We start from the raw sequence: 14,534 nt of genomic DNA, 5'->3' as shown, positions 1-14,534 counted from the left end.
ATTCACACAGCACTTTATTCCATTTTCCTGATGTTAATTTCCACATTATATTTGAGCTTTCATATGAATTAAAGCCACTTCCAGAAAATACAGCAGAAAATAGAACAAATAACATGGAAATGAGCACTAAACTTTACCTGTATTCCACTATATTTCTGGAAGTGGCTTTTGCATTGTGTGGAAGCTCAGATATATCGTGGAAATTAACAGTTACAGAAATGTCTGGGAAAGTAATAAGCCGCCCTACAAATGCAACTCTTGTCACACTGACGATTCAGCTGTGTCCCTTTCCTAACATTTCTTACCATGGGATTTAGCCTTTTCACTGCTGCATATTGACCTGGCCATTTTCATCAAGCTATCACGATAACTTAAAAACGATAAACAACTACCTGACATTCAGAAGACATCTTAAGGCAGCCCTGTTCAGGGAAGTTTTTAATGTATGATATTTTAGTGTTTTTTGGTTTCTATGGAAGCCGCCCAGAGTGGCTGGGGAAACCCAGCCAGATGGGCGGGGTACAAATAATAAATTATTATTATTATTATTATTATTATTATTATTATTATTATTATTATTATTATTATTATTATTACTACTACTACTACTACTATCAACATAAAAATATAATAATGAGAATAGAAACCCAGAGTTTTAATCCTTACGTGGCCAAAATGGCACCACTCACGGACAAGGGGGAACCTCTACATTTTGTATAGGTGCAGAACATCATTCAGGGGAAGACGATCCCCCCCCCCCCAAAAAAAAACACCTTAGCGAGGCGAAGCCTGAGCCTGCAGAGTCGGTTCATAAGGCTAACTGTTTGGGTCCAATAACGGGCAGGCGGGGGGGCGGAGTCCAGGGAAAGGGCGTGGCTGGCTAGACCCCTGGACAGTCGTGCTCTGCACTGCAACACTTTATTGCAGGTAATAGTAACAGTGAAATGATATCTTTAAAGAAAGAGCACGACAAAAGACGTGACGGGTTGCGAACTAGGCGTGGCTAAAAGGGAAGGGGGTGGGCCGAGTCGTTCCACGGGAAATACTCGGGGCCCTGCGCTGGGAAGGCCGGAAAAGGCAAGGGGTGTCTGGCTGGCTGGCCGGGGAAAGGCTCCGCCTGCCCGCCTTCCCATTGCGCAGAGAGCCTCGCTCTGCTCCTTTGGCACCCAGTCTTCGAGCTGTCGTAGCTGCGTCAGAGCCTCCCGGCCGTATAAATAGGAGCGAGCGTGAGCAGCAGTCCGCAGAGCAGCCTCTCCCCTTCTGTTAGACGGCGGCATCTTCTCCTCTTCTCTTTCTCCCCTTCTCGCAGCGCCGAGCGGCAGCCGACACCATGAGCACCTACGGCTACGAGACTTACTTCCCGTCGTACAAGCGGCGCTACGTGGACAGCTCCCGGGTGCACCTGTCCAGCGCTCGGAGCAGCAGCGGCGGCGGCGGCTATGGGGTGGCTCGCTCCACTTATTCGAGCCTCTCGGCGCCCGTCTCGTCGGTGTCGGTGCGCCGGAGCTACACGTCGTCCTCCTCCTCCCTGATGCCCTCGGTGGACAGCCTGGACCTGACCCAGGTGGCGGCGATCAGCAACGACCTGAAGACCATCCGGAGCCAGGAGAAGGCTCAGCTGCAGGACCTGAACGACCGCTTCGCCTGCTTCATCGAGCGCGTCCACGAACTGGAGCAGCAGAACAAGGTGCTGGAAGCCGAGTTGCTGGTGCTGCGGCAGAAGCACTCCGAGCCGTCGAGGTTCCGCGCGCTGTACGAGCAAGAGATCCGCGAGCTGCGCCTGGCCACCGAGGAGGCCACCCACGAGAAGCAGGCGCTGCAGGGCGAGCGCGAGAGCCTGGAGGAGACCCTGCGGGCCATGCAGGCGCGCTACGAGGAGGAGATCCTCAGCCGCGAGGACGCCGAGGCCCGCCTCCTGGAGGTGCGCAAAGGCGCCGACGAGGCGGCGCTGGCCCGCGCCGAGCTGGAGAAGCGCATCGACAGCCTCCTCGACGAGCTGGCTTTCCTCAAGAAGGTGCACGAGGAAGAGCTGGCCGAGCTCCAGGCCCAGATCCAGTACGCTCACCTCTCCGTCGAGATGGACGTCTCGGCCAAGCCGGACCTCTCCTCCGCCCTGCGCGACATCCGCGCCCAGTACGAGAAGCTGGCGGCCCGCAACATGCAGAACGCCGAAGAGTGGTTCCGCAGCCGCTTCACCGTCCTCACCGAGAGCGCCGCCAAGAACACCGACGCCGTCCGCGCCGCCAAGGACGAGGTCTCCGAGAGCCGGCGCCTCCTCAAGGCCAAGACGCTGGAGATTGAAGCCACCCGTGGCATGAACGAAGCCCTCGAGAAGCAGCTGCAGGAGCTGGAGGAAAAGCAGAACGCCGACATCGCCTCCCTCCAGGTGGGTCTTTATCCTTTTATTACACTGACACCCCCCCCCCATTCTTCCAAGGAGCCCCCCCCCCCCAATTTTAGGGTTAAGGCAAAGCGCTGGCGACTGGTCCAGGTCACCCTCTGAGCTTTTATGGCTGAGTGCTGGGGATTTGTAGGTCCTGGTGGCACTCCCGACCCAGGGATGGGGAGCCTGTGCTCTTCCAGAGCCCACCAGCTTCGCTGGCTGGGGCTGATGAGAAGTGGAGTGCAACAACCTCTGGAGGGCCGCAGGTTTCCAATCCCTGGCTCTTAGGATGCTGGTGGAGTTTTTGTTGAGCGCATTTCATTTGCAACCAGACAGAAGGGAGGAGAGAGCATGGAAGACAGGAGCCAACCCAATACACTTTTTTTTGCTGTCCAAGGCAGAGCAGCAAATGGTGTCCTTCTCTCCCCTCTTCCAGAAGGAAACGAAGCACAACTGCAGTCCTATACTCACTGAGTAGATCTGCATTGGAGTGCATGATTAATAACTATCAGTTTGCGGCCCTTTCATGACACCTCAAAATCAGCTGCCTGGGGCAACTACCTCACTGCCTAATGGTAGCAGCCACCCACCCCACCCTGCCCATGGGAGGAGGTATCCTCTCCTCTGCAACTGAGTGGGGAGAAGCTACCGCTGGCGTCCGTCCCCCCCCCCCCGCTCTGTTTCCTTTGTATGAAAGAGTGTCTCCATGCGTTATGCAGCCATGAGTGCGCATATGCCTCCCCACCCCCAAGATGGGTGGCAGGATTTTTATTAGAGAAAAAAAGCACAGGGGGGAAAGGTTAACTTTCCCTTTTTCAGCATAGACACACTGCTTTCAGACTTTGAAAAGCACAGTTGTGTGTGTCTTTTAACACCTTTGTACTTTGGCTTGGGCAGCTGCTATCCAATGATAGGGTCCAAGGTGGGTGTAAGGATGTGTAGCTCTCATCCAGACATTTTCTGTTTTAAGTAAATTCTGCTGAAACCAATGGAGGGTGGTCTAGAACACCACCCTAATCCACAGCTCAAGATGCTTGAGACTTAGCCTATTATAATGCAAAGTGGAAAGAAGTTTGCTTGGGTACATGGTTTCAATGGATTATTCTTCCAGGAAAGTGGTTTTAGAAAACATTGGCCAACCTCATGGATTTCCATGAGATTTATCTGTGCAGTCCCATAAGCACTCACTTGGGGGTTGGGCTATGTCATAGTAAACACAAATGTCATATATCTGTTTAAATGCTGCTTAGATTGTGAATTAGGCTGCTTGTTTGGGTCTTTAGGAGGTTCTGAGAAAGTGGCAGCGGCAAATAACAGTCAGTCTCATCACAACACCCTTTGAATCAAATATGTGCCCTTTATCTGGTTACCACATGACACATCTAAGGAGAAGGAAGCAGGTCCTTTCCACTGCATATCACAATAGGCATTATTATGTATTATCTGTCGCTTTTGCCCATAGATGCACCACCAGGCAAATCTTGCTGAGTTTGTAAAAGTCACCCATCAAATGGCAATGTCCCCTGTATCCATCACCCCTTGATAACTTGCTTCTCAATCAGTCCATGTTAGATGTTTGAGACATTTTGGGATACACACAAGTTCAATACTGCCATGATTAAAGTGTTTAAGTTGGCTAAAATTCATGCATTCCATTTAATACATTTGGAGAATGTAATTCCTGTCTCTTGTCTTAGACAAAGAGCTAGGTTTTCTCATCCTAACAAAACGTGGCAGCAGCCTCCAAGTTGGTGCAATGCACCAACATCTGCTGGAGGATGCACCAACATCCACCTCCACTTCTGCCCCACCCAGTTTAACCTGGGAGCTGTCCAGCACACCAGGGTCTGAAACCAATGCCTGCTTGCTGCAATACAAGATTCCTAGCCATGTAACAATGTTATCTATCCTTTTTATCCTTAAGTTCTAAGGCACCAGCTGTATCACCACACACCACACAAACCTATCTAGATTTAAGCCAACTTATTCCCTGGGGTCTTTAATATTTTAAGGGAACTAAATAATCTTTGTATCTTCATATGACTGGAGGTTGAGTCTAATCTAGTCCCTCGTGATAAAAGCATAATTCAGAATTCAAAATCTTAAATCTAGATTCCAATTTACCTAGCTCAATTCATTTTTAAACTAGGCTGTATGGGAGGTTTTGGAGTTGGTAGAGATTTTAAAAATGCAATTTCTTGTTACACTAAGACCTAAATTCAGGGTCACCCCATAATTTATTGAACAAAGTTTGGTAAGAACAAGAACAAATGAACTTAAACCCTTGTAATGCGTCTGACTTAAATTTTCTTCTGTTTTAATTCTTGTTACTTTATGGTGCCTTGCAAAAAAAAAAAGAAAGATAAATGGACAGTGCTAAGAATACATTAAATAGTAAGTTCCATTGGTGTTGTTTTTAAATGGAAAGTTCTCAAAATGAAAAAAGAGGGGGGAAACCACCTTTCAAAACTGATATGGAAATGATATGGAAAAACTGATATGCAACTCCTCACTTTGGCAACTATACAATATATTCCCAGTTCAATATATTCCTGCATTGCATTGGGGTACCTTCCAACTCTACAATTCCATCTATGATTCAATGATATCTGCAGGGATAGAGAGAGAAAAAATCTGTTATAAAATGCTCCCTGTTATGAAACAAAGAATTAGAGCGCACAACCCTAGAGTCTGTCAAGACTGGCCCGTACGGGCAGGGGTACCTTTACCTTTACCTTTTTACAAACTATAAAATTATTAAGCTTCAGCTTTTGGATCAAAACTATACATACAATACAATCCTAAGCCTACTTACTCAGAAGTAAGTCCCGTTGCATCCTTTGTCTCATTATAAGCAATGAAGTTAAAACTAGCATAAAACCAAATGTTCCAGTTTCACTGGACTTAGCATTATAGTCAACAGCTAAAATCAAATACATGCTATTAACAATGCATAGTTAAAGTACTATTCAGTTGCATGAATATGATTTTAATTCTGGGTGTTTGCTTGTATGTGTGATTCTTCATAAGGATTATATTAAAATAAATGATGTTTCTTTGTTTATGCCATGCCTATTTGTTATTATGCTGGAAGACTGAACTAAAAAGCTGCTATCCAATGAACAGGAAACTGTGTTAATTCTTCATGACTTTCATTAGCAAGATCATGCTAAAAAATTCAAAAGATACAGGGAAAATTAATGATAAGCGCAGGGAAAAAGAACTACCGGGAGCTCATTATGCATTAAACAACCCTCTAAATGTAGCCTTTGAGGACTGCAAATGGAATATGTTCTTGTCAATTTGACCTACAATTTAGTAAAATAGCAGCAGCTGAATTTAAGATTGACTGTTTCTGGAGTTTGATCTGATGAAACAAGTTCCAGAATCATAGCCATATTACTCTGTTGCTGCAAAACCAGTCTTTTTGCACAGTATAAAGACCAGCACATTTATTATGGCACAAGCTTTTGTAGACTCAAATCCACTTCACCAGATGCACTGCCTAGCCCTCGGGTTCCCATCATGGCATCTATGGGCACCACAACAATCTCAGATAATCCGTGGTACTCAACAAGGTTCCAGGCCCCTCTGAAGTTTTAAGTTTCCTTTTTTTAAGTGGATTTTTGTTTTGGTTGCTTGGGGAAAGTGTGCCTGTTTTGGGATGTATTGCCTGTTTCTTTCTATCTCTGTTTTGTTTGGGTTTGAGGGAGGAGGGAGGTTTTGAGCACCACCAATTTTTCTTCTTTGAAGCTGGGATCTTGCGAGCCTCTTAGATGTGCCCCCAGATCCAAAAAGGTTGGGAACACTTCATCTAGCCCATGAAATTTGATGCGGCAATGTTTCTTAGTCTTTAAGGGGCTGCAAGAGTGCAAACTTATATCAGCAGTGAGTCAAAGTGAGTTCAATGGGACGTTCTCCTAAGTTTGAAGCCTTAGTTGGTTTTTGAATGAGACCATCTACTTGGGCTTCTGTGAATTGTGCCCATTATGTAGAAGCAAGTTCTGTTAGGACAGGTTGGGTATAAACTGGCTTTCTTTAAATCTTAAGTCAATTTAACAAAATTTGTGGACCAGGTTTCTAGCCCCATTCTTAACCATGGATAATGCCAACAAATTCAGTAGTGAAAAAAAAAATGATTTAGGCTGTGAACACACAGAGCACTTAAAGTAGCCCCCCCACCCAGATTCTGAGAACTGTTGTTTACCAGAGCTGCAGTTCCCACCATCCTTAGCAAACTACAGTTCCCAGGAAACTTGCAGGAGGTGTATTTTAAATATATGGCATGTACTCAGCATTACACATAGGGCATACAGAATAGACCGGCTTAGAAGAAATACAACCCTATTTTTCAAACCCTCCTGAAAGTTGTTTGGTTTTTTTAATTCGTGGAAATGCAAACAAGCTTGTGATGGGTTACATGAAAAAAAGTTAGAAGTTTCAGATACCTTTTGAAATTTCAAGCATTACAAAGTGACTGGACCACTGAATGTGAGGAACACTCTCCTTTGTCAAGGAAGAAAGAATGTAGCCTCTGACCCATCCAATGGTGGCATTTCTCTGAATTTTACTAGAATGAACGAGTTCGTGCTCTTATCTCTGTCCTTGCTCCCAACAGGATACAGTCAGCAAATTAGAAAATGAACTGAGAACTACAAAGAGTGAAATGGCTAGGTATCTGAAGGAGTATCAGGATCTTCTCAATGTGAAAATGGCTCTGGACATTGAAATCGCAGCATACAGGTAGGTAATCTCACAAAAATGTTCAGCAATCACAGATTTATTTATCCCTCCTTCTAAAATTAAATAAATGTATTTTTTATTTTTGTGTTGAAGACTGTGGTCCTAATTCACCTTTTTATTTAAGTGCTTTCAGCTGAAATTGGTGGTGGCCTTTACACATGCAATGTTTGACAACAGGAGTTAAATATTTCATTCAGTTTCTCTGTTTCAGCTAGTTCCAAAATAAATAATTGTAACTGATCTCTAACATAGGATTTAACTGAAAACTTAGAATTAACACTTCTGTTGGAATCTGGCAAGCAGTATAGCTGTGAGCTGCATTGGTCTTTCACATACCAGTGAAGATTTAAAAATTGACAAAGCTTCTAAATAGATTTCATGACCAGACTTCATGGCCATTGAAAGTATAAAAGTATTGAAAGTATGGCCATGAAGGCCATGAAGTTCATGAAGGCACTTTGAAGGCAGCCTCATCACCATCACAACCATCTAGTGAGGGTGATCCCGTGTGAAAATGAACATCTGAGTGTCAGTCCTCAGCTGACATGAATCATGAATCCTGCCCCCAAATGATGCCACATACAGCCTTGGTCATCTGCAGTTTCTTTGAGCAGATGAAGACTCTGTCTCAAAGAAATGGTTGCCCAGCTTTGATGGTGATGATCATGCATAGCTCCTCAACAGATGGCACCAGATGGAGAAGAAGGGAGCCTCCTGACTCTCAGACAGGTTCTGGGAGTAGTTGGAACGCACCCAAAGGGAGCATTTTGGAAACTGAAGCTCAGCAGATTATATGTATTTTATAAAATTATAGTTTCAGACAAATAGAAGATCAGGCCATGCCCTCAATGTCACAAACTAAAATGACAAGGGAAGGTGAGTAGAAGGCAAAAAGTAGAGAATAGAGAGCTGTTTGATGATGTCAGAAGAGTGTGGCAAGAGTGTTGAAATGGGTGCTTCTATGCCCCTGGGCCCAGACTGCTTTCTTTCTGAGAGCAGAAGCCATCTCCTCAGGGCTGCTTCTTTGGTTTGTGCATGTAAATATGATTGATTTGTGTCTCTCTGTGTGCATGCGTGCATTTTACTCACTGTAAATCCATTGACATGATATCATTGTCTAATAGCAATCTTCTTTAATAAATTTCCATCTTGGTTTTGATTATGCCGATTGCCTGATGCTCATGTGCTTCTTCCTCCCCCTCCCCCAGGAAACTTCTGGAAGGTGAAGAGACCCGGCTTAGTTTCACCAGCGTTGGAAGCATGAGCAGTGGTTATACGCAGAGCGGCTCCACCTTTGGAAGGTCAGCCTACAGCGGTTTGCAGAGCAGTTCCTACTTGATGTCAGCCCGGTCCTTCCCTGCCTATTACTCCAGCCATGTGCAAGAAGAACAGATTGAAGTGGAGGAGACGATTGAAGCATCCAAAGTAGAAGAGGCCAAAGAGTCTCCCCCTTCAGAAGGAGAGGAAGAGGAGAAAGAAGAAGGAGAGGGAGAGGGAGAAGGGGAAGGAGAGGAAGAAGGTACAGTTGCTGTTTTCTCCCTTCCCTAACAAAAAGAGCAAAATTTGAAATTTTAATGAGTTCACATATTTTGAAATGGCTGAACTTTTAAATTTAGGGATGTTTTAGCCCCAAATTATGACACTTATAGCTGAATTATGTCATTCATTTCCTATTATTAAGGTGCAACTTTTTATAAAAATCACACACTCAGCTTTATTGTGGTACATAGACCCAAAATACACAGTACAACAATAGTATATATCAACAGTTATTAAGGTGTAAGATTGGCCTTGCTAGCCAGTAGAGGAGCTTTAGCCTGTAGATATTGATTTTTATAAAACAACAACAACACTTTTGCTGATATGAAAAACATAGTATATGTAAGGATTTATTTATTTATTTATTTATTTATTTAAAAAAACACTAGTAAATTAATCTCAGAAATTTGCACATTTGAAGTTTCTTATCTGAATTTGCTTTGGTTCCAATTACTTCAATGAGATGGTGTCCATTATGGAGCAGAGTGCTGTTGGTTCCAGTGTATTATTTATTCCATTTAAACAGAACTATTTGCAGAATCAAAGAATCCAAGATTTTAGCTAAAATCAAAAAAATAATTTTAAAAATCTCTTTTGAAGACTTCAGAAACAGGGCTGGCCCAATATGTTCTGCTACTTGAGGTAAAGCATGAACCCCCTTCTTCCCCATCATGGTGCATAGTATCCCTGGGCATGCACAGAAACTGGTTTAAAGGAACCTTCTCATTCAGATTAATAAGTAGAGCAAACATAGGGTTGGAGCCAATGCTAGTCCTATTCAGAGTGGATGCACTGAAATTAATGAACCTCACTTCCATTGGATGTCTGACTAATCCAAAAAGCTCTTCATAAACTTTGACTTATTTCAAGCACCCGCCTTCTGGACAAAATAGAGTTTCCCCTTGTTGGAATTTAAACCCATCCTCTTTGTACTAATCCAAAATTAAGAGCTGTTCCACAGTGGAACGAACTCCTTCTGAAGTTGGTGTACTCCTTCGTTAGAGGTTTTTAAGCAGAGGTTGGATGCTTTAGCTGAGATTCCTGCATTGTAGGAGTTTGGACTAGTTGGCCCTTGGGGTCCTTTCCAACTGTACAATTCTATAATTCTGTGATTCTGTGTCTGTGGACTTTAGTGGGTCTGTCTGGAGCAGAATCAGCATTGGCTACAACCCATAATCTACTATACTATCCATGTTGGGAAGGCCCGGGAAGTGAGGGGGGCAGCTGCTGTCCTTGCCTTCTGCCCCCTTCCTTTGCCTTCTCATGTTGAGAAATGTATTACTATGAAATGCTTTCAAGCAGGGCTTACTCCTGGTCTTCTCCAAGTGACTATAGAACAACACCCATTGCCAACTCTGCCTACTTCATGCTGCAGCGAACCATTCAATCTTTTTGTTTTGTTGTACCTTTTCTTTCAGGAGCCACGGAAGAAGAATCTAAAGAGGGTGAAGGAGAAGAGGAAGAAGGCGAAGGCGAGGAAGGAGGAGAAGAAGAAGAGGGAGGAGAAGAAGAGGCTGATGAGGAAGCAGATGAGGGAGAGAAAAAGGAAGGTGAAGATGAACAAGAGGATGCTGGTGAAGAAGAAGCCCCTAAAGAGAAGAAGAAGGATTGATATAGACTTGGATGTAGGTTTCCCAGATAGTTTAAGTGACTGAGCTAAAATTGCTGTGCCATGTATTTAAATCCCCCAACTGTTCTTAGGTTTAAAGAAGTTAATTGTCTCTATGCCTCTGTTTCCCCCCTCCCCTTTTGATGCAAAGGAACCCTAACGCTTGCCATGTGTCCCACTGGCTGCTACCAAACTAAGCATGGTGTCTTCTAATGAGTCCCAGAGCAACGTGCAATTTGACTGATTCAAACCCAAATAGATACCTACATATATTAAAAAGCAAATCAAATCAAATTTTAAAAAAGCAGGGAAGCCAGTAGGGAAGGGGGGGAAATATATATATGTCAAAGCTACTTTCAAAGTTGTTCTGGAAACCTTGGATGGTGACTAACAATAATAACAACAATGAAGTCTGTGAAATCAAGCTAGTCAATAAAGTTAAAACAAAGCTGCATACACAATTTTTTGTTGTGTGTCTTCAATATTTCCCATTCATGATTTACTGCAAAAAGTTTACAGCCAATTCTATAAACGATTGGAAGTAAGACTCATCATGTTTTGTAGGGCTTACTCCCACGTAAGCCCTTGTCTGATTGCTACATTTGAAACTAAACGCATTGATGGTGAAGAAACCAATGCTGAATGGTGAAATCCATCCATTTCAGTGATGGCAACCCCACCCGGTATGCTCCTGGGCATCTTCAGGAAGCAAGGCTGTGAGAAGCTTTGCTTGAGCATCTCATTTATTGCCTGAAGAGCTTCCACATGCAACAGTGAGCAACTTTAAGCCTGCCTCTGGTGGAAAATAATTGTTGGAGCCATGATAACGAAACAAAAAGAGTGTGAAGAGGATGTGTTGGGATAACACTGAAAGTGATTCCTCTCAAAAGCTTTGCAGAGTAGAATAGAATAGAATAGAATAGTGAAAAGGGAAATCACACCTCTGGTGTCCTCATTAAGAGCAGGCAGGCAGGAAATCATCACACATTTCCCCTGGAATAATCCCAATCAGATGTGGAGGACATAACACACTTCAACTCAAGAGTGGGGGACTTGTAGCTCTCCAAACATTGTTGGACTACCATTATTCCTAACCATTGACTTTGCTGATTGCTGGAGCTTGTGGGAGTCCAACAACATCTGGAGGGTCATATCCCTCCTCAACTTCTAAGGAACCATTCACTAGCACAGCCCGTGTTATGCCCAGTTAAATGGATCATGTAAATTAAATGGGTTAATCTTGGCCCAGCACAAACAGCATCTTGTGGTATCTTTCAAGCTAACAGTTATTGTGGCAGAAGAATGGCCCACATCACCTGATGCATTGTAAATTTCACTGTAAAGAGTGGCGCCACAGGATACAGAGAAGCAGTGAGTTGCACACTGAAATGAAACAAAGGGGCAGCGTCTGGACTGGGTTGTAAAACTAGAGTTGCAAAACTGCTAGTGCTGTGCTGAAATTTCATAGCATTTGCACCCCAAGAGGGGCTTGTTTTCCCAGCAGCACAACTTTGGATTCAGAGGCATCCTAAGCACCATCCCTGTGTCTCTATAATAGACTGCTCCAGCCAGCCAGCATGACTGCTGCCCTCCAGTCCCCACATGGAATTTTGCCCACTTCCTCCCCCTCCTTCCCAGTAGCACTTGCAGAAAACCAGTCCTGTTTCAAAAGGACACCTTTCTTCATGTGGTAACAACACACCACTGTGTTACCCCTGGCCACCCCCTTCTCAGTTCTTCTACTTCTGTCCACTTCCACAAGCCAGGGGAAGGAGAGTATTTGCAGTACCTTGTGTTGCTAATGGCATCACTATCAGTGATCTCCTGAACAGGAGAACTGGTCCAGCCTGTGTTTTGCACTGGCCTGGTATCTTCCTTTCATACTCCAAAAATCAGCTAAATTCTACTCCTTTACTAAATTTAGGGTTAAGGGGAGACTACCCCACCCCCCAAAAAACCCCTCTAACAATAATTACCTCCTTTGTAGTCTTGTGGTAGCCAAGGCATGGAGAACATTTGACCCTCCAGATGTTGCTGAACTACAACTCCCATCAGCCCCAAGAAGTGTGGCCAATGGCCATGGATGATAGGAACTGTGATTCATCAGCATCTGGAGGGCCAAAAGTGCCCAGCACTTGGGTTAATTTCATGTAGTCTGATAAAGGTATATTAAACCAGGTATCTCCAATCTTTTCAAATCCAGGACCCACTTTTCACCCCAACATCCATTTGGGGACCCATTTCTTAATCTTTTACCATCTGCTTGTATGGTGGTCTTTCTCCTTTTGCAGCCCACCTTGGTTCAGGTTGTGATCCAGTAAGTGGATTGGATAGATTTTAATGAGAAGGAGAGGATATTTTATTTATTAATTATCCTTTCTCTTTTCACATGTGTGAGAATGCAAGTACCTACAGTAATTCAGCAGAGTTAAAAATCACCAGTGTGTATAGCTTATATTTAGAAGCTATTTGGGACAAGGTTGCATAACTTTCTACAACAATTATGATATCCAAGGATGCTTAGGCAGACTTGGATCATCTTCTCCCTCTTTATGTTTCCCTCTTAACAAAGAAATTACTCAGACTGTTTAAGTAAACAGGAAAAATACAAGGTTTACTCACATCATAGTCTTGCTCAGATTCAACAATTACAGTGATGAAAATCAGACAGGCAATAATTCTTAAAAGTTACAAAAGTCCATAGTCCAGTTCAAAATGGAGTGCACTCCCCAGAGAGCTTAGCAGACATCCTACTCCATTGCAGGTAAGAAGAGTGTGGTGACAGGATGAAGTAAAGGTTAAGTTTCTATTGTTTCCGTTTCCACCACACAAGTTTGGGGATAGCAATCATGTATTTGTGATTTGACTGCAGATCCTCCCAGAGGTCCCAATCCACTAGCTGAAGAGTAGTGTCTTCACCCACATGTAGGGAACTGTTGTTGCTGTTTATAGCTGGTGAGGGCAACCTACGAGGGCTCACTTATTAATTATGGGTGGGGTCTCTCTCTCTTTCACTGCACTGGACTGCACTGTCTGTCTCGCCAGAGGTTTAAATTGCTTGTTGCAGAGGACTTTTGAAACTAGGCTGCATGAAACCCTACTCCTAGGGCCACAGATTAATCACACTTGTGTTAACTTTTGAAATAGGTGATTGGATTTATGCCAAGGGTATATTAATGTGTGTGCAAGCACTCCGAGTAGGAATTTGAAAGAAAGGCACTCTGCACATGCCTAGTCACTCATTTTGTTGGAATAGTAATACCATGAGCATAGCCAGAATTTATTTTAGGGGGGCAGGCATTATGTTGGGGGGGGCAGAACCAAGTTATCTGCAACACAGTTGAGCAGTTGGTTATTTCTACTTATTTGATTTTGGGGGGCAGCTCCCCACCTACCCACCTGGCTATGCCCGTGATTAAGACACCAATTTAGGGGTTTCCTTGCTCATTTTTCAAAAATAAATAATAAAACCAATTTAGGTCTGAACTAAGACATGGGTGGCTCTGTGGTGTAAAACACTGAGCCTTGTGCTTGCCAATTGGAAGGTCGGCGGTTCAAATCCCTGTGACGGGGTGAGCTCCTGTTGTTCAGTCCCAACTCCTGCCAAACTAGCAGTTTGAAAGCACATCAAAGTGCAAGTAGATAAATAGGTACCACTCCGGCGGGAAGGTAAAAGGCATTTCCATGCACTGCTCTGGTTTCACCATATGACCTGGAAAAACTCTGCAGACAAACATCGGTTCCCTCGGCCAGTAAAGCGAGATGAGCGCTGTAACCCCAGAGTCGTTCACTTTACTGTGTGTGAGTCATACATACATATGCATTCTGAGGTACATCTGAAAAACACTTTCCACCATGCAGTACATTAGCATAGGACCAAATTGTTATGGTAATTAATTTATCATGTTGGGTGGGAGAAGCATGATCCCTCACCTTCAGCACTGAGCAGAATTCTACCTCCTTAGTGTTACTGGCTCATTCTGAGTAAAGGGTGATTGACATAGACATAACTGGTGCACCTAAATCAACTTCTAATGATGCTGGTGTTACAGCCAGTAAGACGATGGACTGCTTGGAATGGAAGCCTGCAAAACGGTTCTCCTTTACGTGAGTGGAAAAGTCAAGGTGAAATGCACAAATAAACAGCAGGGAAAGAAATGAGAGTGCTATAATAAAACCTCTGATTATCTAATGGGAACACATCTTGTTCAAAAACTTCAACTTTATGGCACTTTAAATAAATTTGAGGTGGCATAAGCT

General features: G+C 43.9%; 1 protein-coding gene across 1 annotated transcript; it reads left to right on the top strand.

Annotated features, from left to right (window-relative positions):
• Positions 1-1,058: 1,058 nt before the first annotated feature.
• NEFL (neurofilament light chain) lies at positions 1,059-10,735 on the top strand. Its single transcript, XM_028708465.2, has 4 exons — positions 1,059-2,386; positions 7,002-7,126; positions 8,335-8,645; positions 10,084-10,735. The coding sequence occupies exons 1-4, from the start codon at positions 1,331-1,333 to the stop codon at positions 10,275-10,277; spliced, it is 1,686 nt and encodes a 561-aa protein (XP_028564298.2). The 5' UTR covers positions 1,059-1,330; the 3' UTR covers positions 10,278-10,735.
• The last annotated feature ends 3,799 nt before the right edge of the window (positions 10,736-14,534 follow it).

This window comes from Podarcis muralis, chromosome 15, assembly GCF_964188315.1.
Source record: "Podarcis muralis chromosome 15, rPodMur119.hap1.1, whole genome shotgun sequence".
Classification (NCBI taxonomy): domain Eukaryota; kingdom Metazoa; phylum Chordata; class Lepidosauria; order Squamata; family Lacertidae; genus Podarcis; species Podarcis muralis.
This window is presented reverse-complemented; position numbering and strand designations above follow the sequence as displayed.